This window comes from Bubalus kerabau, chromosome 5 (genome assembly GCF_029407905.1).
Source record: "Bubalus kerabau isolate K-KA32 ecotype Philippines breed swamp buffalo chromosome 5, PCC_UOA_SB_1v2, whole genome shotgun sequence".
In the NCBI taxonomy this organism is placed as follows: Eukaryota; Metazoa; Chordata; class Mammalia; order Artiodactyla; family Bovidae; genus Bubalus; species Bubalus kerabau.
Window position 1 is genome coordinate 58,145,685 of NC_073628.1, and position 25,883 is coordinate 58,171,567.

A 25,883-nucleotide genomic window follows, 5' to 3' on the forward strand; every position below is an offset into this window, starting at 1 on the left:
AGTTGATGACTTTTGTTGTGTTTAACTTCTCTTTATGGTTAAAAAAAGATTCTCATCCAAGTATTTCATTGAAAAGATGCAACATTAATGCCACAATATTTCCAAAACTGATAAATGGACACAGCTGATAGAAAAGGCCATTTCTGCCTGCATGAGAAGGTGACAGGTGACAAGTGGCCAAAGTTGGCAGACAGTTCCCATGGAGACTCTGCCTGGGCCCCGACTTTAGGACCTCTCTCCTTTGCTGTTATGTGTCCTGAGGGTGTGTGTACTCTATTTCTAGCTATGGTCTTTTTTGGGGTTGTACAATCCTCTAGCCAAAGGAACTCAGAACTGAGACAGATAGGTAGATAGACAGACAGACAGATAGGTATGAAACTCCTTGCACAGTACACCAATGCTCTGTGGACTTGACCGGGTTCCACATGTTTCTGTGTCGCTAGTGTCCAGTCCACTGCATGAACCTTGAGTACACGCCTGTCCAGTGGGCCTTGCTAATGATTAACATTATACTTTCTTAGCATCTGCATTGACTCTCAATTACTGTGTAACAAATTGCCCTAAAATTTAACAACTTCAAACAAGAGGCCTTTATTGTTTAGTCCCAGGTTCTGTGGGTCAGGAGTCTCGGTGCAGCTTAGCTGGGGCCTCCGGCTGCAGGCTTCATGAGGTTGCAGTGCGTGTATAGGGGGCAGGGCTGCAGTTTCTTCTGAAGGCTCGACTGGGAAAGGACCCACTTCCAAGTTCTCTTGCACGGTGTTGGCAGGACTCGGTTCCTTGCAGGTTGTTGGACTGAGGGCCTCCTTTTCCAGCTGGCTGTTGGCCGGAGGCTTCTATCAGTTCTTCGTCACATGGCCTCACCTCCAGAGCTGTGCATGACCTGGCAGCTGGCTTCGCTCCAAGCAAGGGAGAGATCATCCAAGACAGCAGCCAGTCTTTGTAACCTAATCTCAGAAGTGACAGCCCATCCCTTCTGCCAGCTCCATTCACTAGAAGTGAGTCACTAAATCCAGCCCACACACACAGGGAGAGAACCACACAAGGCTGTGAGCGCCAGCAGCAGGGACCGTGGGGTTCATTTTAGAGGTTCCAGCCTCAGCAGCTGTACCACCCGGTGGGATTTTGCCCTAAAACAAACTGCAGGTAACTCCCCCTCTCAGCTGCTGATTCTGCTGCTTTCCTTTTGAAACCTGATTTCTTCAGATTTCTTCTTTCTTTTAGTCTCTTGCTAATCAAGTGAGGTCCACAGACCAGCAGCCGCAGTATCACTCGGGAGATTTTTTTTTTTTAAGTCTCTCAGTCATGTCCAACTCTTTGTGACCCCAAGGACTATACAGTCCATGGAATTCTCCAGGCCTTCTCCAGAGGATCTTCCCAACCCAGGGATCAAACCCCAGGTCTCCCCACATTGCAGACTGATGCTTTACCAGCTGAGCCACTAGGGAAGCCCAAGAATACTGGCGTGGGTAGCCTATCCCTTCTCCAGGGGATCTTCCCAACCCAGGAATTGAACTGGGGTCTCCTGCATCGCGGGTGCATTCTTTACCAGCTGAGCTATGAGGGGGAGGTTGTGAGAAATGCAGAATCTCAGCCCCTCCTCCACTCCAGCCCCATGGCCTCTGAATCAGAATCTGTATTTTGACAGAATCCCCTGGTGAGTCATAGGCACATGAAAGTCCGAGAAGCATTGTTCTACATCCTCAAATGTTGCTCCATGATCTGGAAAAGGGAATTGATGGTGCTTCTCTCATTGTTAAGGCGCCTCAGCTGGTCTCCAGAAAAGCTGAGTCTTCCTCTAAACTTCAGCATTTCTAGGGCCTCCCGGTTTGGGAAGATTCTGTCTGTGCTGCTCTCCTGACCTTCACAGGAAGTGTTTTAACCTCTGTATGCAAACGGACAAGTAGAATTGTGACTGGACTGTCTTGGAGGCTCACAGATACTCATGTGTTTACTCACTTATTTATTTAACATGTATTTATTAATCATTTACTGTGTGCCAAGCCCTGTTTCACTTGCTGGCTATCTAAGATTGCATCAAACCGTCAAAGTTTCTGCCCTCATGGAGCCTATGTAGCACATAGAATTGGAGGAAGACAGGAAAAACTAATAACACGTGTCGTATGTCAGGGGATAAGAGCTGTGGAGAAAATCTAAGCAAGTTAGTGAACTGGAAAGTGTGAGGGTGTGCCCTGTAGTGCGCAGTGGTCAGGCCGCCTCGCTGAGCAGGCGACAGCGGGCAGTGCTGTAGGAGAAGGACCAAGAGAGAACGGGGTCCCGGAAGACGCACCACATGTCTCAAGGAGGCTAAGATAATGCGAGACAGTCCAGCTGAGGAAAGGCCCGAGAACTGACTGAGCTGCGTGGCTGTTGCTGGTGACCTTGACGTGTGTTATCGTGGATAGGGGAGAATTCTGACGCATCAGTTCAAGCGAGAAGGGACGCTAACCATGGATGAAACGCGGTGGATCCTGCAGTGGGGTGGGATTCAGCTAAATGCTACGTAATTTTGAGCAGGTTAAAGTGGTGGCGCTTGTGTTGTGTGTATTTGACCACAATAAACGGGGAGGGGGACAGCAGGTGAGTGAGTCTGCTGGGACCGCCACGACGGCGTACCACAGGCTGAGAGGCTCAAACCACGGAAGTTGGTTTCCTCACAGTCTGGAGCCCAGCAGTCCAAGGTCAAGGCGCCAGCAAGGCTGGCTTCTGGGGAGGCCACACTCCTTGGCGTGTGCACGGCCATGGCACGGTGTCCTCACGTGGCCTTTCTTCTGAGCCCACTGGGAGAGAGAACTCGGGTCTCTTTTCCTCTTCTCATGAGGACACCAGTCCTGTAGGGTTTGGGCCCACCCTTATGGCTTCATTTAACCCGTAGTGTCTCCTTCAAGGCCCCATCCCTAAATGCAGTCATACTGGGGCTTAGGGCTTCAACAGATGGATGGGCGAGAGGGGACTCAGTCCATAACAGCAGGGGCAACAGAAACAGACAACTCTCAAATAACTGTATGATAGAGGAAAGAGAAGTAATTCGGTGTGCATAAGGGGTTAAGAGAGAGTTTTGTTTTAAGATGCACGTTTGTATGCTAGTGGGGATGGCCCCATAGGGAAGAAATGATGGTGGAGGAGAGAGCAAGGGAATTGCTGGAGTGATATTCTTAAGGAGGGGAAAGAGGATGGGATTCACTGCATAGGGAGAAAGCAGGCCAGTCACCAGACAAGGGAGCATGGAATCTGGGACAGGTGGCCTTACAGGAGGGGTCAGCGAGAGATTGCCTTTGAAGGGCCATCGGAAAAAGTCAGCCATGTTCCCTTCCCCTTCTCATCGCTTAAGGAGCCTGTTGGGGAAGTCTGTTAAATCACGGGTTTATGGCTTCTTAGCCCCACATTTTGCCTGGGGCTGTGGTGAATACAGTTTCTCTTCATCCCTTTCAAAACCTGAAATCCATCCTGATGCATAATATCTTACCCAGAGTCTGTTGGTTGTTGCCAAATCAAACCCCCAGGGCCTGTGAAGTTGAAGGTTTTTAAGTGAAATATCATATGTTTCAAACAGTCTGTTCAAAGCTTCTTGCTCTCCCTGAGGATTTAAGGTTTCGGTTTGAGGATGCAGAGCCCTCAGCTTGTTAGATAATGCCTGTCAGGAGGAGAAGACAGTGGACTCCTGTAAACCAATTACTGCCAAACTTTAGCAGCCTTGCTCTCCCTTCCCTGACTGGAATAGGAGGTGTTTAAGAACTATTTTCTGTAATTTTCAAGTCCAGTTTGCTTGTTGACATAGGATCTGCAATTCCAGTCCAGTGCCAGGCACAGTGCTAAGTGCTTTACACATATTACTTCATTTAATCTTCACAACAGCCCATCATGAAAGCACGTAATTGCCCCATTTTATGATGAAAAGATTAGGGAACTAGGAAAAAACTATGGTAAGCAATGGAGCTAGTACTCAAAACCAGATGTGCTTGATTCTAAAGTTCTGGGATGTTTTGTGTTTCTTTATAAATGTAATCAGAGAGACAAATTTGCATCATTTAAAAGTAAAAAGTCCAGAGAAGTGCATGATAAAAAACAAGCTTCCCACACCAATCCTGATTTTCTCATTGCCCCCAAAAAGCTTCTGTTCCTAATCACTACAGTGGACCTTTTGAAGGTGCTCAAAAGAAAATGAGCTTAAATCAATTAGGAGAGTTCACTCCTATTATGGATAGAAACTAAAGAAAATAAGTACAGCTCTTAGAGGAGATGGCATGTATAGAAGTCGATGGTGGTGGTTTAGTCACTAAGTCGTGTCCAACTCTTGCGACCCCACGGACTGTAGCCCGCCAGGCTCCTCTGTCCATGGCATTCTCCAGGCAAGGATACTGGAGTGGGTTGCCGTTTCCTTCTCCAGGGGATCTTCCTGATACAAAAAAAAAAAAATTTTAAGAAAGAAGGAGCTGTTACCATCATTATCCATTTTAGATATTTCTTTTAAAAATAAAAATCCAGTGTTTTAAGTCTTATACTAGGTACAACCTTCATAGTCTTCAAGGATTACTAAAACTGTTGTATTATATCCAAAATTGTGTGCATTTGTTATGTGCTTGTGTGTGAATTTCTCTGGGTAAGAATCCTTAGTTTTTGTCAAATTCTTCAAGAAGCCGCTGTTTCTCGAGTAGTTAAGAACTATGACTTTACCCCCAAAACTTAGGTGTTCCAATTGTAGATTGGAAAAGAAAGAAAGATCTTGGTCTGTATTTTAATGGGAGTAAGAAATGGACCTGGATCCATAAGAAGTAGACCCCAGTCCACAAAGACATGTCCTCTCCAACCCTTAGAGTCCCTTGGACTACAAGGAGATCCAACCAATCAATCCTAAAAGAAATCAGTCCTGAATATTCATTGGAAGGACTGTTGTTGAACCTGAAACTCCAATTCTTTGGCCACCTGATGTGAGGAACGGACTCATTGGAAAAGATCCTGATGCTGGGGAAGATTGAAGGCAGGAGAAGGGGATGACAGAGGATGAGATGATTGGATGGCATCACCGACTTGATAGACATGAGTTTGAGTAGGCTCCAGGAGTTGGTGATGGACAGGGAAGCCTGGCGTACTGCAGTCCATGGGGTCACAAAGAGTTGGACACGACTGAGCGACTGAACTGAACTGAACTCCAGCCCTGGTCATCATAGCCACCTAGGAGCTGGGCCACCGTTTTCTTAGAAGACAGGAAAAGACTTCTCATCACTCACAGAGCTTAAACTAGGAAGCTCAGGCCTAGCGTTTATTTCACTTTAGCCACCAGGCTTCCCAGAAACTACTGTTTTTTCTTTCAAAACGTTGTCAGATCACACTAAAGAAGCAGGGCCTTCCTCCTCCTTGTTCCTCTGTGAGGCAGGAGCCAGTCAGCCTGGGATGAGCCACCGTTCTAGTCTCACGGCACCTCAAGCCTCTGTTGTCCCTGCTGAGGTTCCCATGCTAATTATGTCTCCTGTCTCTCTCAAGTTTTTATTTGTCCAAGAAGTAGACTTGGAACCTTCTGCCAGCCTTTTCTGAATCTCTGCTTTCTTTTAACTTAGGAGCCAGGGAAGGGTTACAAAATTAAATTTTTAAAACTTTCTGTGACACAGTCCAGCCACCAAGATCCCAGGCCTCCCTGCCTTTGACCGGGTCCTCGAGAGCAGTGGTCCTCTGCCACAGCCGTTGTTTGTTGCTGTCCCCGCTGCATTCTCCCACCTCCAGGTCCTGCAGTGATACTCTGAGAGGGTGGGCCCATGTCTGAATCTTCAGTGAAGGAGAGGAGCATCGAGTTAGAGAGAGACCAGCTTGGTAGTTTGAGTCTGAATGCTGGATACATCAGAAATAAACTGCCCAATTCTGAAGAGCAGCTACTCAGATGAAGACAGCTGAGTGCCAGGCCTCTGGTTCAACACCAGGACTTTGGTATCATCTCAAGATCAACCAGAAGCTGGTGCTGATGCCCATGAGGAAGGCAGAGCCCCTGAGCAGAACTCACATGTTTGCAGACTGTTGGGGTTGGGGGTACATCCAGAGTAGCCCAGCCTTCAATGTCTGGACACATAGAGACCGGTGGGGACTCATCACTGAAGGGCTTGGGTCCCCGGCCAGGGTTGGAGGTGTGGCTGGAGCAGCTGCTGGTTGAAAAGAGGGAGTTCCTAGAAGACGGTACCTGATAATGATAACGCATCCAGGGGAAGCCTGCGCAGAAGCTAAGCCACATGCGGACCTTTTCCTGAATAAATCCTGAATGTACAGTAGAGGAGGATATTCTGAAAATGAAAAACAATTGCATTAGCTGTTCCAGAAAGAAATTCATGGGCTTGATGGAATACAGGGGCTAATTGGTTGGCTATTTATTAAAATAAATCTAGAGCTTAGAATGGAATATCCCTAATAATTTGATTGTTTTGCTATTTAAGAAGGCACACGATGCACAGCGCCTGACCATGTCTTTACCAGGGCAGCCCAAGGGCTGCGTCTGCTCTGGGCAGCTTAGTGAGCTGGTCTGTGGGAGCGCATCCAACTCCACAGAGCAGTGTGTCCTCGAGGCAGGGTGGATTTGGTGGGTAAAGTCCTGGGTGGGAGTAGGAACTGGGGGACAAGTAGGATTTGAACTAGGAGCTAGGGAAACAGGAAGGGTGAGACCTGCAGAGAGGGGCTTTCCTTGTCTCCTGAGTGCCTGTCCTGGTGGTCATTCCCTTCCCGCCCCACTAACTTCCTAGAAGGGCTCTGATACCCAGAAAAGCAGGTGGCTGTGTGTGGCACATCTGTTCTTGCTCCCGGCAGCGCCTCCTGGGATTGTGTTTCCTGGGCATTCATGCGAGTGCGCTTCAGCTTTCGCTCTTCTCCTTCTCCTGCAGTTTATCTCAGTTCAGCGAGGAGAACATGATGGACCCCTACAACCTCGCCATCTGCTTCGGGCCCTCGCTCATGTCGGTGCCTGAGGGCCACGACCAGGTGTCCTGCCAAGCCCACGTGAACGAGCTGATCAAAACCATCATCATCCAGCACGAGAACGTCTTCCCCAGCCCCCGGGAGCTGGAGGGCCCCATCTACAGCAGAGGAGGGAGCACGGAGGACTACTGGTAGGGGGCTCAGGGCTGGAAGAGGGGCGGTGCCACCCGCACCCACTGGCCTGGGGACCAGATGGCCCAGCGAGGCCGACAGACGCACCCCGCTCCTCCCCGCCTCCCCCTCTGTGGTGTGGCAGGCCGCCGGGCCCCGGGGTGCTGTCGGCCAAGCCCCACTTGACCCAAACCGCGGAGCAAATACCACTTTAGACTGCCTCCCTTCTTCACGTGTTCTGCGTGGCAAGGGATCATTCTGAAAGATGCAATAACAATAGCAGGAGCATTAACAATCTCCAGGAAAGGAAATTTGATCCGGTTGTACACAGAACTGCCGCTCATCAAGCAGCAGTCTCAAGCTCCTGCTCTAGGCTGGCTGTTGTGGGAGGAACAGTCCTGCGTCCAGGGAATTCCTCTCTGATCGGGGAGAGTTCAGATAGGAGACGTACTTTGCTGACTGTGAGTTCATACAGTGGTAGTTTAATAATGATCTCAGACGAGAAAAGGGGTAAGGTCCCTTTGCGGCAGGTTAGGCCCGCTTTCCCCCTAAAGCAGATTTGTTGTGAGTTTGCCTGGAAACCGAGATATAAAAGGAATCTTTCGGGTGTATCTTTACTAGACCCTTCCATTAGACAAATAACAAATCACCATTTCCATCTTATAGATTAAGTCACTGCAATCTAGAGGCCACCCCAGCAGGGGGCGGTCCTAGCCCTGACTGCTTGACTCAGTACAGAGTGCCACCCACTGCCCCCCAGTGCCCCCCGTGTGCCACTTACAGGGTCATTTTCCGACTAAACACGAAGACAATTGCCCAGTATCCCTCACCACCTCCTCCTCCTCCCCCTCGCTTCTTCCCCTAAACAGTGTTTCAGCCTGGGCTGAAAGCATAGGCCAGCCCCGGTCGGATTCCATCTGAATTCAACATCTGGAACCAATTCAACCAGCCCCATTGCTGTGGACTGAGGTCGGGGAGGACAGAGGAGGCGGCTTACTTCATTAGAGGCCAGTCAGTCCATGCTTCTCTCTGACGCTCACAGAAGGAGCCTCCAGCCTAAGGAGTGAGGAGAGTGCTAGCCGTATGTCTGCGAACATAAAAATGCCACTGTCGCGGGCTCGGGTCTTGACTGTCCTGCAGATCCTGGCCTCTGGGTCTGAGCTGGAGAAACCTGGGCTCGCCAGGTCAGAGAGGGAGCTTCTGGTCACTTGCAGATGGCTTGGCGGGGACCAGGGAGGCGGTTCAGGTCTCAGCCTTCTGGCTGGTGGGCTCTGGGCAGCTGTCGTGTGTATGTGACTTGGAGAGTTGGTCTCCCTCACCTGAGTGTTGAAACACTGTGGAGTGGTGCTCCCAACTCCTGCCTCACCTCCCTGCTCGCGTATCACACAGCAGCAGGCTCTGGACCGCTTCCAGGGCACAGAGCCTTCCGCCTTCCGTCACTCCCCAGTTCCCGCCCAGCCCTGCAGGGGTGGCACAGCGGGCATACATGGGAGGGCGCCTGCCTCCCGGGTCTGCCCAAGGTCTTCTCCCAGGCCCTCTCAGCTGTGCAGCCGGCATTTGTGGGCAGCCGCTGGGGAAACCGCAGCATTCGTCAGGGGCTGTTACGCCCACAGACTGGGTGGCAGGCCAGAAGCACCCCAGGTTCAAGAGTGGATGATGCTGGGAAGGAGCCGCTGTCTGACCGCTGGCTTCCCAGCCACTCAGAAGGCTCCAGCCTCTGCATCTGAAGAGCAAGACGTGCCCATAAAGTGAGCTGAAATGGACCCAAGATCCTGGAGCTGGGCTGGGAGACAGAGCAGCCAGGGAAGCAGGGGCCAGGCTTTCAGGGGGGACCCCTGAAATGGGGGCCTGGCTTTCCGGGACTGCCTGCAGTGTGGCCTGCTGGGCTGCTCTTGAGACTGCAGCTGGTGGCAAAGCTGGGGTGCGCGTGGGGCAGGAGAAGCATAGCATTTAGGGCTAGAAGGGACCGTATAAAGCCTCAGCTTGCCTCCACCTCAGGGCAGTGGTTTTCCAAGTGGGGTCCACAGACCAACAGCGCCTGCCTCTTGCGGGCTGGTCAGAAACACAAGGGCTCCAGCTGCGCCCAGACGAGTGAATCAGAAACTCTGAGATGGGTGAGGCAGTCTGTTGCCCACACACCATCCAGGGCTCCCTCAAGATCGAGCTGGTGCCTTAGTGGGTGGCCGCACAAGTGAACTTAGAGGCCTGGGGGAAGGTGAGCCTTTGTTGGCCCTGAGCACCCCAGGAATCCTGAGGGTTTCCAAAATGTCACCCAACTCCTTCAGAGGGTCTTTAGGCCCAGCAAACAGTGAGAAAGTGTACCCACATTTTCTGATAAGGAGAAAGTTTTCCCACAGTGCTCTCTCTTCTGGAGAACCAGGGATGTCCCGGCTGCTGTTCAGAAGCCCAGAGAGTTCTGCGGTCCTCCCACAGTGCTCTCTGGGGTCTGGAGAGCCTCCATAAACTGGCTCGCTTCACACAGGGTGGGGTCCCATCTCATGAAGAGGGAGGGCTGTAACTTGGCCCGCACACAGGCTCACGGAGGCTCAAAGGTGAACACTGAAGCCAGGATGTGGGGTTGAGGGATGGTGGTGTCTCCATGGAACTGCCTGAGAAGACTCACTTTTTGCCACCAGAGGAAGAAGCCTTGGACATGAACAGGCTTTTCTCTGCTTCTCGGGAAGCGAGAGCATCCTTGTGCCGCTCCCCCACGTGCTCTGCAGTCCAGATCAGGGATAGAAAGAACTTTCCTAATAACTTCCCTGTTCATTCTCGATTCTCCGCCCCGCATGACCTTAGGCTCCACTAATTTTGTCAAGAGCTTGACCCAGCTCACATGCCCTGCCCTTTGCAGAGTCCAGCCCACAGCCAGCTTTCTTCCCCTGCTTTTGTTTCCCACTCACTCCTATGACTCACCTCCTGCTTTCTCACCAGTACCAAACCACAGAGCAGCCAGAGACATGAAGCAAAATGAGAAAGAAGGAAAGAGAGCGCTGCCTATTAATCACCCCTTCTTATTTCACTGAATCCTTGCACACCTCTGTGAGAAATATAGAAGTACATAGACCATTATCCCCAATTTATAGACTAAGTACCTGAGGCTTTAAGAAATTAAGTAATTGCCCAGCGTCACACAGCTACTGAGTGTCAGAGCTGGTTTTCAGATGCAGTTGTATCCGATGCTAAAGCCCAGTGTTTCCCTTCCACCTCGCTCCCTCCAGGAACTAATTCACCTAAAGAAATGAGCCTTGAGGAGCTGAGTCATTCTGTATTTTTGAAAAGATTTCCAAGTTGAAATGATGTTCCCTGTGTGTCAAGGATGTTTGTAAGTTCCATGTAGTCTCCAGTAGTTTTTGTAGCAGGAGCTAGCCTAGAGACTTCCCAGAGCCTTGTGTTTCATGATAAGCATCTGCCTGTAGTGTGTGATCAGAGTGTAAGATTCCATGCCCAAGGAAGCTGTGTGAAAGAGAAGATAAGAATTTTGGTTCCTCTTGCTTCTGTTGCAGTGACAGCCCTCATGGAGAGACTACCTCGGCTGAAGACTCAACCCAGGATGTGACCACAGAGCACCCCACCAGCGATGACGGTACGAGGCCCCAAGTGGGGTCACCGGGCCGCTGGGGCGTGAAGCAGAAAGGAGCGGTTACACATCCTGTACTCCCACCCTGCAGTCTCCCGGGAGCTGCCCCCAGCTCTCCTGGTTCCCATGCTCACTCCTTCCCTTTCTTGGAGGGACAGCCCACCCCCTCAGATCGAGTAGTCTCTGTGTTAGACCAGAGGTGCAGGGCTGGACCTCAGCCCTCCGCCCTTCTCGCCCCAGCTCCCTGCCCCTCGCCCACCTCCCAGCTCCTATCTCATCTGGCTGTCTCGCCAGCATACTGTCCGTCCCTTGTCACAGCCCAGACTCCTGCCAGGTAGCTGGAGACCAAAGTGAAGGAGCGCTCGTTTGAAAACCAGTGAGCCTGGGGAATAGTGAAGCTGGATGCCAAGAACCCAGCAGAAGCAAGCCAGAGGGGGCTGGGAATCAGGATGCAGAAACCACATGCTCTCACGCCTGCCGACTGGAAAAATTGACCCTTTCCAAAGCGCAGACATGCGCTGCGAGGCCTGGCGGGTGCGCGTCGAGAGCTGGAATGCACAGCTGTTGTCCGTGGGCCTTGGCGGTGCCCATGATTTATTAGGGTCTGTCCGGCCAGCACATTCCCTGTCTTGCCAACACTTCTGCACCTCCATTTCTGGATCGCCTGGGCTCTGGAAGTCTCGGCAGCTGACAGGGGGCCTCAGAATTTTCTGGGCATGAGAACGAAATGGCACAGTCTTCAGTGTTCCCTGCTCCCTGCCTTGCCATGAATTCTGCAATCCTAAGCCAGTTTTTAAAGGAGAAAAAAAAAATTAGGATTGCTTATTTGGCTCCTAAGGTCAAATGGATCAATATGATAATTTGCCACACAATGGGAGGACTGTCAGTGAACTAGGGAAATTTGTATTTGATTAGAGCCTAGTGTTCCCTGGCACTGCTAGAGGCTTTATATGTCTCATCTCTTAACTCCTTAGTGAAATCAATAGAGCTGCTATTTAATAGTTAAGAAAACTGAGGCCAGAGACAAACCCAAGGCTGTACGGAACTGAGCCTGGGACATTTAGACAGGCCTGCTGCAGCGAATTCTCCAGCAGACGCAGCAGCCCTGACTGTCTAGGTGTGGTCTTGTTTGAGAGCAGTGTTTCTTTCCACGACTCAGAATATCTGACTTTAACCCTAAGTTCCTGATTTCTGGGATCCCTCTTTTTTGCTGTCCAACCCCTACCTGCAGCCCAGAGCAGACCATGAAAATGATACAGTAATAACCGTGACTGATACAGGCAGCTTACTCTGGGCCCTCACTGTTCTGAGCACCATTACAAATGGTTATTTATTGACTCCTCGTGCCGACTTCATGAAAAAGGCACTATTCTTTTCCTCGTTTTATAGACGAGGAAGCTGAAGCTTATACAAAAGTAGAAGTACATTGCCTTCGTAAACCTCTGTTAATTCTTCAAATCACTTCCATGTGCATTTTTCCACGTATTGGGCACAAAATATATTTCCATATTTTGCTCTTTGGAAAGCTGGTTGGGTAAATTATTTTCTTTTTATAGAGACTAAAAGTTCATGTTCTAGTAGGGGGAATGGATAACCTAAATAGATTATTTAAAATGCAATAATAAGTGTTCTAAATTAATGGAGTTATTTTACAGCGGAAAAGGAAATAATGCTCACAACTACAGTATGGCAGGTTCAGTGATAGGGGTTGGCGTAAAGCTCTATGGAAACACAAAGGAAGTTACTCGAGGAAGCAAGTGATGTTTGAGTTGTGATTCAGTGTGTTTCATCAGGCAGGTGAGAGAGAAAGAGGGATTCCAGGTGGAGGGAACAGCAGGAGCAAGGGCAAGGAAGGGCATGTGAGTGCTTTCAGGGGTTTGCACCATCTGCTCAGGAATTGCTGGCTATTGTGTATCATCCGTGACTTATTCTCACACTAGCTTATCTTCCCACCACTGTGAGTTCAGCTAACTGGGCTCTTCCACCCAGTTGCCGAGTCTGAGTCCCAGCAGCCTGTTTGCTTCTCTCCACCCCTCTCAGAGTGTGAGCCCATCGAGGCCATTGCCAAGTTTGACTACGTGGGGCGCACCGCCCGAGAGCTGTCCTTCAAGAAGGGGGCATCTTTGCTGCTTTACCAGCGGGCTTCTGACGACTGGTGGGAAGGCCGGCACAACGGCATCGACGGTCTCATCCCCCATCAGTACATCGTGGTCCAAGACACGTACGTTGGGCGCCCTGCACCCTTAGGGGCCCCTGGCCGCCCTGTGGGAGTGAGTCCTTACTTCCGGAGCCCAGGAGGATGAGGGAGACCAGCCCTTAGGGGGCGCCCACACGGTCTGCGAGAGTGCCCAGGGTCAGACACAGTGGAGAATTGTTTTCAATCTCTGCACTCTACTCCTCCGCCAGTCACATCTCCGCCTCCCCCAGCCCCCATGCTCATCCACATTTATACCTGATGAGTGATAATGAGGGCCAATTATTTGACCACTTACAGTTCCTTTCTGGAACGATCAGGTTGGGAAAACGTTTTGATTTCTCTTTCCGTTTTGTAAAACAATCGTGTTCACCCCAACCTGTTGGGTCACTGATGGCACTTGTCCACTTGCGAATGAAAATGCTGAGCTCATTTTCTAGTAGAAATGTAGCGTAAGCAGCTTTGTGGAAATAACCCAGCTCATTTAATGAGGTTGATGTGGGGAAAGACGGGGGAGAGGAAGGGGAGGAACGCCAGGGAGCCGAGGGCAGTGGGCCAATCGCAGACAGACTTCCTTGCGTGGGCTGTCTGTGGAGTCCCACCCTCTGAAGCCGTATCCCCCCGTCAGGAAGGCTTTTCCCTGTGGCCCCCTAGACCTGCCCCCTGCCAAGCGCCCCACCTCTGCCCCCGACTCCCCTTGTATGCGATGCTGTCAATGTTTTTAGTCCTCCCCTTAATATTATTTTTTAAAGGTTGATATCCTGAATGAGTCTGCGCCCTCCCAAGCCTCTCCCCGGCTCGCTCTGCGGGGAAGTCCTCTCCCTGTTGATAACATCGCACACCTGGTGGCCATCTGTGCGCGGACAGGACCCTCCCAAATTTAGCATTATGACTTCACCGCAGGACTGAGAGAAGATGAATTGTGGGGGAGAAGGGGCTTTCTTTGTCATCAGTAGCCAGAGGGCCCGGGAGAGCAGTGGCAAGAAGTGGGACCGGCTTGGACGCTCTAAGCGGGGCTGGATGCGCTACGACAGAGTGTGGCAGGGTCCTGCCTCAACGCCGGCACCTCCAGAGCCGCGGCAGAGCTGACTGTCCCTCCCCAGCGCTGCTCGGGACCTGAGCACATAAACCGCAACCTGCAGGAGGTGGCCCCAGCACCGCGGCCCCAGGAGAGCAGCGAGGGGTAGAAGGCAGATGCCGCGAATCCAGGTGTCCCCTAGCCAAGCTTTCCGGAGGAGCTGAGGACCCCGCAGGACTCGGCAGGATTATTTATTTGTATTTAAGTGACCCTCCAGAGGCCCGTAGCTCCCCTTGCCTCCGCTCCCCGAGCCCAGCCAGGTGTCGCTGCTGCCTCAGAGCCGTTGCGGGGTCGCGTGTGTGTTGGGGGGGCCATCTTGCCGATTTAACACTGCTTTTTGTGTTGTTGTTGTTTTCCCCTCCTCCCTGCCTGCCTGCCCCTCCTGCCCCAGCGAGGACGGTGTCGTGGAGAGGTCCAGCCCCAAGTCTGAGATTGAGGTCATTTCTGAGCCACCTGAAGAAAAGGTGACAGCCAGAGCGGGGGCCAGCTGTCCCAGTGGGGGTCATGTAGCCGATATTTATCTTGCAAACATCAACAAGTAAGCTCTGCTTTTCATTTTCTGCTCCCCTGAATGACTTGCGACACCCAGCCTCACCCTCTGGCCTAACCGCCCCCTCCATCCCTGTGCTGTGCGTAGGGCCCCCGCTGCCCACCTGACCGCTTGCATGTGCCCGCGGCTGCTGCAGGGCAGACAGGGCTGAGGAGACGTCCACAGACCCCATCCGCAGGCCCAGCACGCGGCCGTCACCCTGAGGGCCAGGTGCACCCCGCTGTCCCCGAAGCGGCTGTCCGCTCAAACCTTCCTGGCCGTCTGACTGCGAAAACTGGCCAAAGCTGCAGTCACTTCACGCGGCTTAGTTTTGTGCTGTTTCTCAGAGGTGCCTTCTCGTTTTCAGTTTTGACTCAAATAATAGTCTTGGACGTCTTCCTTGGCCCTGTCTGTTCAAAAATCCAAAGCCTCATGTGTCTCCAGCCAGGTTCGCGTTGCCCCCAATGGTTTATTTTACCCTGTGTCTGTTTCTCCCTCATCCTGTGTTCACTCCCCTGGAGGAAAGGAGACCACTCCCCACCGCCCACGGAAAGCTCCGTCCTGAGGTCTTCATTCACTGTCTAACCCCAGCTCCCTTTCCTCATGCCCTTTCACACCAGAAGAAACAATTTGCCATTTTCCCCTACTGCTTCAGCCAGTGTATGATCCTGCCCTACTAGTCCTTGTGCAGACGCCCACTTCCGTCCAGCAGGCTCGTAACTCTGGCCCCCGGCTCTCATTGTGGCTGTTAGCAACATCCTGGGGTTTTCACTCTGCTCGCGCCCGATCTGGCCATCTAGAGGGATTCCACGCCCGTGTGCTGCTGCCTCCCCTAGAGACATTCAGGTTATTGGAGAACTAATCTCATCTCAAGGGGCCAGACACCAAGTCCCAAAGCCTGCAGACCTCTTTCCGCCAGACCCTGAAACCTGGCCCAGTGCCAGCAGGATGACAAGCCCCAGGGCGCTCCCGATGAATATGGATTGGAGATGATGTACAGCTTTTATTCCCCTCTGGCTTTGGAGGAATGAAATGATTTGCACATTGAAACCTGTTAACCGTAGCCTCTGGATACTGAAACTGGAAGGAGAATAAAAGATGCTTGTTGTTTTTAAACTGCACCAGGTCGCCCAGATCTCTTGGCTTTATTCCAACCAGACGGTAGCAGGGGGAGTGTTTGGGGCACGTGGCTCTTTCACCCTCTTCTTAGTAAAGTAGCTGATTCAGCTCACTTAGCCAATATAGTTCTAATTTAAATCAGACTGGTAAAAAAGACTGAGGATTTTATTCATTTCCCTCCAGCTTCATACCCATTGGGAGGGCCAGCTAGTAAAATGTTAACTGTGGGCAGATCGCATTTTCTTCCTTATTTACAAGTCTGTGTTAATTATAAGCCTATAATCATAAGGTTGTAAGCCTATAATTAACCCAGAAACCAAGGCAAGGTCGGTGGAGGGAGAGTTAGCTAATTAGTCGGGTACATATTTTTAAGTCATCATATATTTGTTGCCATTTGTACAAAAGAATTGTAGAGAGTAGTAGCCAGAATAGTCAACAAATGAACATCTGGTAGAGCTCCTGTGAACTCCTTGGTTGGGGTATCAGGATGGGCTCTTGGAGGACATGGTCTGCCCAGACTACCTGCTGGTCGGGGTAAGCAGTGGTTCCCCGGCGCATTTTGCCCTTCGGATTGATTCAGCCATGCCTCCCGCCCCACTCAGCTCTCCCCACAAGCTCCTTCTCTCCTGAGTGCCCTGGGTTCTCTCCTGAGCCCTGGGTTCTCTCTCACCCCTGGGCCTTCCCATCTGCTGTCTCCTCACCTGGTCGATTCTTCTCCCTCTTCAGGACTCGGTCTGATGATTGAGCTCTTTGGGGAAGCCTTTCTGACACCCCTGAATTCCTCAGGGCTGAGTTAGGTGCCCTTATTCTGTATTCCCAAAGCAATCTCAGGACTCAAGCTGGACTCAGATCCCTTGAAACCAGGAACGCTGTATCCCTCTCTTTACATCCTGGGGGCCTGGCCCACACCAGCCGCTCCATATGTCTGCCTTCTCAGCAGTTTTGGCCTTGTGAGTCAGCCCTCCTCAAGTGGGAAGAGGAAATCAGCAAAGAGTTACTCGGGCGTGGCCTTTCATTTCAACTCCACACATTTATTGAGCACCTGCTGCTGTGCTGAGTTATTCAGAGAGGAGGAAGATGTTCCCTGCCCTCATTCAGATGATAAAGGGTCTGCCTACAATGCGGGAGACCCAGGTTTGATCCCTGGGTTGGAGAAGGAAATGGCAACCCACTCCAGTACTCTTGCCTGGAAAATCCCATGGACGGAGGAGTGTGGTAGGCTACAGTTCATGGGGTCGCAAAGAGTCGGACACGACTAAGTGACTTCACTTTCAAACTTTTTCTTTCTTTCTGCCCTCGGAGCTCTCCATCTGGCAAGGTGAACACCATCCAGACAGGTAACTAAAAAGTGGTTCCATAGATGCCCTGAAGGAACAGAATTGAGAGGGATCAAGTCTGCCTATAAGTGGGGGTGGGTGCCAGAGAAGACTTTGCAGAGGAAGAAAAGTCATTTCAACTGGACCTTATAAGGCTCTGAGGACATCCTTTATCCACTCAAGAGTGGCTGACCCCCAAGGTTAAAGCTACTGAGACAGGCAGCTTCACGAGTGGCTACAATGTGCCAGATCCCAGCCAGGCCCAGGGATTTATGACGAGGAAGACCTCCCCAGTGAATAGGACCAGGACTGGCTAGAATCCTGGTCCTGCCCCAAGGACTAGCTCCTTATCTTCAGGGCCTACCATGCTGGTCCTTCCCTTCTTCCATCCCCAACTCCCACCTCAGCCTCAGTGGCCCTTAGTAGATTCAAGATCAGAGCTGCCCAGTGGCCATCCCAAACCAAAAATCGCATAGCCTCTTACTTTAGATCCTTTAAATCTGATTCCAAGAGATAATGAAATTACTCAGCAGTAATCTCCAAGGCAGCACCTTGGAGAAGGCAATGGCAACCCACTCCAGTACTCTTGCCTGGAAAATCCCATGGACGGAAGACCCTGGAAGGCTGCAGTCCATGGGGTCGCTAAGAGTCAGACACGACTGAGCGACTTCACTTTCACTTTTCACTTTCATGCATTGGAGAAGGAAATGGCAACCCACTCCATTCTTGCCTGGAGAATCCCAGGGATGGAGGAGCCTAGTGGGCTGCCGTCTATGGGGCTGCACAGAGTCAGACACGACTGAAGCAGCTTAGCAGCAGCAGGCAGCACCTGTATGAGTAGGATTCTGCCAAACCATTTCGTCTGAGAGCCTTAGTGGGCTGAAACAAATTGACTCAGAGCCTGGGTTCAGCCCAGTGCTGGATGACTTAGGGTCATATAGATGTATTCCCACCCTAGAAAATGCACAAATGTGGCCCAAGCTCTGTAGCATTGCAGCCTCTTGAAAAATACTCTGTTCCATATCTACAGAGTAAGTGACAGCAATCTCTTGCCAAAGCCCCAAATAATTACAGTCTCGTCAGTGGACTAAGAAACATGCTGAAATTTGGGAAAGTCAACTCTCCTTTTGCCATCAGTTCTCTGTCTCCTTGGTAATGATGAGACTTTTTTCCCCTATCTGGGGCCTGGTTTCCACTCAAAGCAGTTAACAGAGGGTGCCTTTTCATAAGTCTGCCTCCCATTAGAAACTTTCACTTAATCAGACGTTTCTTCTGACAGCACCTTACATCTCAAGAACTCAAAGCCCATGACCACCAAGTAAGTATCTGTCTCTCCTCTGCCCAGGCCGGGGGTGGCAGGGGGACGGACCCAGAGAAAGCCAGGGAAGGTGAAACGAGAGAGGTGCGCTTTTTATCCTCTCCTCCCCGGAGTCTCTGGGTCCCACGCCTGCCTCTGTGTTGCTCATCCTGGCTTCCTCGGAGCCAGGGCTCCCTGATGACACTGCCCTCTCTGTCTGTTATTGAAGGCAAAGGAAGCGGCCAGAATCTGGGAGCATCCGGAAAACATTTCGGAGCGATGGCCACGGGCTGAGCAGTTCCCTGACTGATTCTGCCTCCCCGGGGGTGGGGGCTAGCTGCCGCCCGTCTTCCCAGCCCATCCTGAGCCAGAGCCTCCCCAAGGAAGGGCCGGATAAGTGTTCCATCAGTGGGCATGGAAGCCTCAACTCCATCAGCCGCCACTCGTCGCTGAAGAATAGGCTGGACAGTCCACAGATCCGGAAGACAGTGACAGCAGGAAGGTCAAAAAGCTTCAATAACCACCGGCCCATGGACCCTGAGGTCATTGCACAGGTAACTGGGGGCTCTTGGGCAAATGGGTATTGTGAGTCTACTCTCACCACTGCTGCTTAGTGTCGTCCACGCTCATATGACGACGAGACTTGAGACAGAAATGCGCCTTGTACATTATACCCTGAGTTCAGGCTCTGTTGGACACCTAGACCTGATAACAGGACTTTCCAAGAAATTCGTCAACCCCTCTCTCCCCAGAAAGAACTCAAAGACAGAATAAAAGAATGCATGTTTCTTGCTCATACATGAGCTATTTGCAAGCTTGTTGTAATTTTTAAAGCTAGTAGTTACAGATGGAGAATTTCTGATGGAGCCCATTCAGCCCAAGTTTCGAGTCTTGAGACCCTGGTAGATTTCAGTGAAATTGCCTGAGTGGTGGGACTCAGAGGTGGTTCTGGCCACCTTTCCGCATCAGTGTGCCAGCCTTGTCATCCCTGAGGCTCATCTCTTGTTCCTGGTGACAGACCAATGACCAACCAACAATCTGCTCCTGGTTGTGAAGGACCCAGATTACTCTGCCACTGGGGACTCGGGTACCAGAAAGGTTTCCAGCCCAGGCTTCCAGAGACAGTGGAGATGAGCCCCCTGGTTACAGGGCCTTCCATCCATGTATGCATCACACTGACAAATCTCTGTTTTCCATGAAATTATTAGAGATCCAGCCCCACCTCTAAAAATCCGTCTCTCGGGGCCACTCCAAGCAGTTCACTCAGACGTCTCTCCCAACTCTCTAACTTTCATTAGACCAGGTAGGAACTAAGGGCTCACTGCTGCCCTTTTTTGCCTCAACCGAGTTGAGAGTCCCCTCACCCCAACTTCCAGGGGGCAATAGAGACCAGGCGTGGTCTCTATTGGCTTAATTGTGGTGCTCTGCTTAGGGAGGGTATGCCTGGCAAGCACAGTATTAAGCTATGGGCCTGAGATGTCTTGCTTGGCTAGCCTTCTGTATCTGTGTCCCCCTTAAGCTCTTGGCTGCACTCTGCCTTGCACTCCAGGAATCCTCCCAGCTCCTTCTTTGGCCAGGTGTTAGGAATGTCAGAATAGCTACATATCTGGGATAGCTACATAGATAACTCTAGCTGCAGAACAGGACCAAGGAGGGAGACAGAGTTCTTTCTGAACAATTTTAAGGTTTGAGAGCATCGGAGGAATGAGTGAAATTGAACCACTGTCAACAGAAAGCATGCATCACCCTATAGGTCTTTGCTTAAAACTTGCAATTTTTGCATATGACTTTAATCCCAAAGGAGGAGTTGTGTGGTTGTTTGGGGGTGCCAGACACAGTGTGTGGAGAGGAGGGGAGGAAGCTGGGAGGTCTTCCTGGGAGGCAGCTGGCTGCATACAAAGGGTCTTTGGTTCTGCCTTGAGCCCCTGAGCTAGGGCTGCTATTTCCTACTATCTGGAGTAGTGACCTGATGGAGATTGGCCTGTGTGGGCTCTGGCTCCCCCTCCTGGTCACTCCTTGGTCCCCTCCCATGGTGATGGGTGGAAGGAAATGGCTTCATCAAGATGGACACTCTTATGGGGTCGGGTGGGGCAGGGAGGGGTGGGGGAGTGTCCCGATGAATCCTCGGGGCCAGGGCTCTTGAACTGTTCCTCAGCCCTTGAGGAGGAGGGACTAACCCTCACAACCTTTGGCCTTTAAAGTCCAAGATAACAAAGATCATACTTCATCTCTACCACTGTTTTTTTTTTTTTTTTTTAATTCTTATTATGTACAGTTTCAAGCACAAGTAGAATATGCACCCCAGGGATAGTGAATCCCATGTACTCATGACCAAACTCGTGGCCACTCCTAATTCATCCACCTTTCCTCTCCCTGCTGGATTACATGTCATCTCATCCAGGTGGCTCAATGGCAAAGAATCTGCCTGCCAAGAAAGAGATGTGGGTTCGATCCTTGGGTCGGGAAGACCCCCTGGAGAAAGAAATGGCAGCCCACTTCAATATTCTTGCCTGGGAAATTCCAGGGACAGAGGGCCCTGCTGGGCTCTAGTCCATGGGGTTGCAAAAGAGTCAGACATGATAGCAAATCAACAACAACAACAAAACATCCAGAGATACATCAGTGCATGTGTATAAAACCTGAGGACTGTGTTTAATAAGGATTTCAACCACTCTGTCTAAAGGGGGTAAAACCTCATGAGAATGAAAGTCCTTCCCTCCCATCTGAATACCACATGTTAAAGGGTTTGGGCTGGATAAAATCATCTGGACACCTCCTTGCAGGTGGTTTCTCCACGATTCAGCCCACGTTGTTGAAATAGGACCTTGGCGGGGTGGGGGCGGGGGGGGTGGGTGCTTATCTCTCCGTGAGCCTCACGCCCTCCTTTCCCGTCCGCAGGATATTGAGGCGACCATGAACTCTGCCCTGAATGAGCTGCGGGAGCTGGAGCGGCAGAGCAGCGTCAAGCACACCCCGGACGTGGTTCTGGACACCTTGGAGCCCCTCAAGACCTCCCCCGTGGTGGCCCCCACTTCGGAGCCCTCCAGCCCCCTGCACACCCAGCTCCTCAAGGACCCCGAGCCCGCCTTCCAGCGCAGCGCCAGCACGGCGGGGGACATCGCCTGCGCCTTCCGGCCCGTCAAGTCTGTCAAGATGGCGGCGCCCGTCAAGCCTCCGGCCACGCGGCCCAAGCCCGCCGTCTTCCCCAAAACGAACGCCTCCAGCCCCGGCGTCAACTCCTCCGCCTCCGCACAGTCCACTGACAAGTCTTGTACTGTCTGAGGGGCGTAATTTAATTATCCTAGACAGGGGACTAGAGGGACTGACTGTTATTAAAAACCTTCCTATTTAACTAGCTTGGGGACTTCAGTTGAAACTTAGGTTCTAAGTTGTTCTTGCCTTCCCGTCACCCAAAACCTTGAGAATGAAGCCCTCATTATCGCCCTGCCCCCGGCCCCCTGCTGCCCCCAGTCGCGGTAACCCAGCCAGCTACAGTACATGCAGTCCTTAGGTTAGCCGGAGATGGATCTGTCCGCCGTCGGTCACTGTGAAGTCCGGTAACGCAAGTCAGGGGCCCTGGGCTAGCGGCTCAGCCCCCGCAGACACACGGGGCGCCTAACCAGACGGCTGGCCGCCAACAGCGGCTCTCAGTGGCGTCTTGTTTTGGGTACTGGTTATAGAGGATCATATACAGTCCATGCTCCGTTTTACACACACACACACACACACACACGTAGATTTTTCTAGTCTCTGGCATGTGTAGCCTCCCCTGGTTCTAGATAGACCGTCTCTTTGTAAGTTATTGTGGCAGTTCACACAGGAGCCACCAGGGGTCTCTGTTTCCGTTACAAATCTCATTCTGTTTGGGCCAGAGAATCTAGCCTTTGCAATCTCTCCATCATACGAAATTGAGCAGGATGGGACTCGATCCTGTAAACTGTCTGGGCTTGGCAGTTTCTCTCTGTCTTCTTTCTATTGGTGTGAATTGGTCATTGGTGTTTGCTTTTGCTCTCCTCCATTCTCTGGAACTACAACCCAATCTTATGGAACTTCTAAAGTTTTTCTGAATGTATAGACATTTCTCGGGGTCCTATCTTTGTCTCTGATGGACCATTTTCCATTTAAGACATTTTCCTGTATAAGACAGTTTTATAGTTGGTTCCTTTTAGGGTAAAGAGTCTTAAGACAGTTTTATTGTATTTGTGGCAGGTTTGGAAAAGGTAAGAAATGGGTCCTTCCTCCCACTTTTTTGGGTACTTAAGACATAAGATTTATTATCCTATTAAAAATTAAATTCAGCTTTGCTAATCGTAAAATCATTCCCAAATGAAAATTTATTCTAAGTTTACCCCCTAGTTGGGTCATTCTACGAGGTCTCTCTTCAGGGACCAATGGGGCTTGGGGAGCCCTAGTTAGATTAAAGAGAGACAGAGCCCTTTAAAACTGATCCCTGTTTATCTGGACAAGGACAACTAAGAGAACTCTGGCCCCAAGGGCTTTAAAGTCTTTCCAAGGCCTGAATCTAAGAAAATCAAAAATTGGATGCTGACTCTTGGACTCCCTTTGGCCTTTATGGTTCTCCTCCAAAAAGCAAAAATCTTGTCTGCTTTAATCACTCTCCAGATCTGGTGCCCACAGTCCCAGCTCCCCCAACTTTCCCAGCATCATGCTGTCCCAGGGAGACCAGAGCTAGGGATGGGCACACCCCACGCTCACGGGTCTCAGACGACTACTTGAGTTAAAGCTGAAACCCATTCCTCTTCTCTGTTTTCTGGTGTTTAAAACTGCGCTTTTTGCCTTGTTTTTCACAGTATGGGAAAGATAGTGGGTTGCCATTCAGATAGGAAAATCTAAATTGTCTTAACTTTGGCCTAAAAGATTCTTTTCAAATTAACATTTGGAAGCTGGTAGTCATCTCTATGGAAAGTGGTAGGATTTTCCTCCTTCAGCGTGAAGGAAAAGAGGAGCTCTATGGAAAGTTGCCAGTTAGAAAAGTAGCCTGCGGCATCAGGAAAATCATCCCGCAGGCCAGGATGGGAAGACAGAGTGCTCCTTCAGTGAGTGTGTCGGCCTGTGAGAGGAACCCACAGTCTTCTGGATCCTCAGCTTCTTCGCTCTGTGTGGTGGCCTGTCCTTGTCTGTCACCAGAACTTACGCAGGCCCTGAGCCAACAGAGGGCTTTCATAGCCAAGGATCTGTCTCCTTGCTGAAAGTGAAACCCCGCCCTTCACTCGACATTCCTTCTGATCTGACTGGCCAAAATTGGTGCCCACACCTGCCCTTTTCCTCTTTTCCTGGCACGTCCTTCTCTTAAGAAAGAAAAGGCAAAACTTCCTTAATGACAACACCTTGGACCTGTTCTGTTGCTCCTGCCTTAGGTCTCTTTCAGCCCTGTACCTGACGTGCGTTCACCATCCCCGCGGTCAGGGTCCATCTGCTGATCTGCATCACAGACTGGACGGTGTGTGAGTGCTCATCTGCTACCCCCTCTCTGGGCACTGAGTTGTCTTCCCCTCTCTGGTGCTCCTGACACCGATGAGATGGTCCTGCCCTGAGGACTAGGAACCCCAGGAGGAGAGTCCTTCTCAGCAGAGCTCATGGCGATCAACTGGAATCGAGGTTACACACTGTGATTTTTACACCGAAAAGCCAAGCAGAGCTGGCCACCCAGGGTCTCGGGAGACCAGTCTTCCTCAGATTAGCTTCCTAAACCAGCATGATGCTTCAAAGAGCCCCACTCTGCCCCTGGAGGCCTGGATCCTTTTCCTGGTGTGGACTCTGATGGGTCAGTCTTTGGGACACAGAGGTGGGGTAGAGCTACCAGCATCCCAGTTTGGAAAAGAGAGGAGTTTGCAGCCAGCAGCCTGTAAACTGGAAACACTGGTCTCAGCCAACCTCCTCAGGGCGCCCTGGTTTCTCCCCAAAGAGATGAGGAGAGATGACGCCAGCAACAGGATGAACAGACCACTGGAAGAGCTGGTGTATATGTACTTCGTGTTCAGAAGAGAAGTTAGATCTTCCAGGGAATTGCAATGTTGTGACGTCTGACTTGTATGTCACGTTTGTGTAAAACGGTATATTCTTTAAAATAGTGTTGATAACTGGAATATTGTATGTATGCTTGGAGATGCTTTGTGTGAACCTAAGACTGTCACTCAACAGATGTTGGATTGGGGAAAATCCAAAGCACAACTTCGAAATAAAATACATTTTTAGGTTTCGATGCTGCAGTTTCTATCCCTTCTCCACTCCTTGACATCTCCAATCCAGGACTCCCACTGCCCGGGAGGGATTTTGATTCGTCTGCAGTTAATAGAGCTCTGCCTGGCAACAGGAGAGATGGGGTGACCTCGGGAGCCAACCGTCTCCTCCCTTCCCCAGCAAGACACAGCAGAGGTGCGTCTGGAGTGTGGATTTTTTTCCCCAGCATTTTCATCTAGCCCATGAGTGGAAGCTAAGAGACTGTGTAGCAAGTCTTCCAGCCTCTCCATTGGGCAGTCTGTTGCCATGAGAACTGTTCCTTCACAGAATCCACCTCTGCTGTTTTCAGTGAGGACTGGTCTCATTGCTTTCTCTAGTCAGATTTCCCCACTTGCAGGAGTGGAGCCTGCAAAGTTGCTTGGAAGCTTTACCAGCCACAACCGAGGTTGACTGAAGGCTTTATTTCTTCCATAATCAAAGCCCTGGGTCATTCTGCCCTTGGCAGCCCCCTGCCTCTGCAAGAAGGGCTGACGCACATGTTTGTGCTGCTGGCGAGGGATGGGAGGCAATGCTTTCCCTCCCTTAGATTCTGACTCTAGCAGATCATAAATTCAAGGATGACGTTATTCAAAGGAAATCATTCGAAATGCATCCTGAGGCCCCTCGGGCCCACACTTGTGTTTAGTGAGCTTACTCTAATGCTAGAGGCCCCTGGGGCGGGTCAGATCTCATACCGTGTTCAAGGGTCACACAAGGTATCCTATCCCAGACACGCTCCGTCCTCTCTCAGGTTTGCCGCTGCCACCTGCTTTTGGTATATTTTCTGTTCAGCTTTCTCGTGCTGTTCTAACATGCCATCTCTTCTCCCTCGTTTTATCGTAAAGCTCCAGCTTGACCCTCTCTTGCTGGGTTCTTGGTCTTGGTTAAGTCAGAGTTGAAGCTGTTCTGCCTCCCTGCGCTGTGGATGAGTTATCACTCCTGATAGCAGGTTACAAGCTGTGAGATGGAGCTCGCGCTTAAGCTGTGAGCAGAGGCCCCAAAAGCCTTTTCAGGGAGTCCTAAGGCATAGGCTGGAGAAGGCACTGGCGACCCACTCCAGTGCTCTTGCCTGGAGAATCCCAGGGACGGAGGAGCCTGGCGGGCTGCCGCCTATGGGGCGCACAGAGTCAGACACGACTGACGCGACTTAGCAGCAGCAGCAGCAAGGCATAGGCAGGTAATCCTTTTGGGGTCCCCTTATCTCCCATATTCTGACAGGAGCATGATAGAAACTGGTGACGATGAACACAGTCAAAAAACACTCCTTTGATCTAAATAGAAACCAAAAAAGAAGACCAGGTGGGTCTAAATTGAGGAAATAGTCTTTATGATGATCTAACTTAAATGTGTATACCCATAGGCATATGAAGCTCCCTTTCACTCAGGAGTCAGAAACACCGTGTATTACACATGCCAAAGACTCGCTAGTCAGTTAAGCCTCACAGTGCACTAAGCACTGTGATACAGTATT

The 25,883-nt window shown here is 51.0% G+C and overlaps 1 protein-coding gene across 11 annotated transcripts in view; it reads left to right on the forward strand.

The window, feature by feature from the left end:
- The window catches only part of SRGAP2 (SLIT-ROBO Rho GTPase activating protein 2), a 253,962-nt gene extending 229,566 nt beyond the window's left edge, over positions 1–24,396 (forward strand). For 3 of the 11 annotated variants that reach the window (XM_055581767.1, XM_055581766.1, XM_055581768.1), the window contains 6 exons: positions 6,855–7,079; positions 10,566–10,645; positions 12,680–12,860; positions 14,303–14,449; positions 18,402–18,726; positions 21,071–24,396. In XM_055581767.1, coding sequence (XP_055437742.1) covers positions 6,855–7,079; positions 10,566–10,645; positions 12,680–12,860; positions 14,303–14,449; positions 18,402–18,726; positions 21,071–21,454 — 1,342 coding nt within the window. In that variant the 3' untranslated portion in view covers positions 21,455–24,396. Of the gene's footprint in view, positions 1–6,854; positions 7,080–10,565; positions 10,646–12,679; positions 12,861–13,585; positions 14,094–14,302; positions 14,450–14,961; positions 15,562–18,154; positions 18,194–18,401; positions 18,727–21,070 lie in introns of those variants that run through there. The other 8 variants (XM_055581777.1, XM_055581771.1, XM_055581770.1 and 5 more) reach the window with 8 other exon arrangements.
- The last annotated feature ends 1,487 nt before the right edge of the window (positions 24,397–25,883 follow it).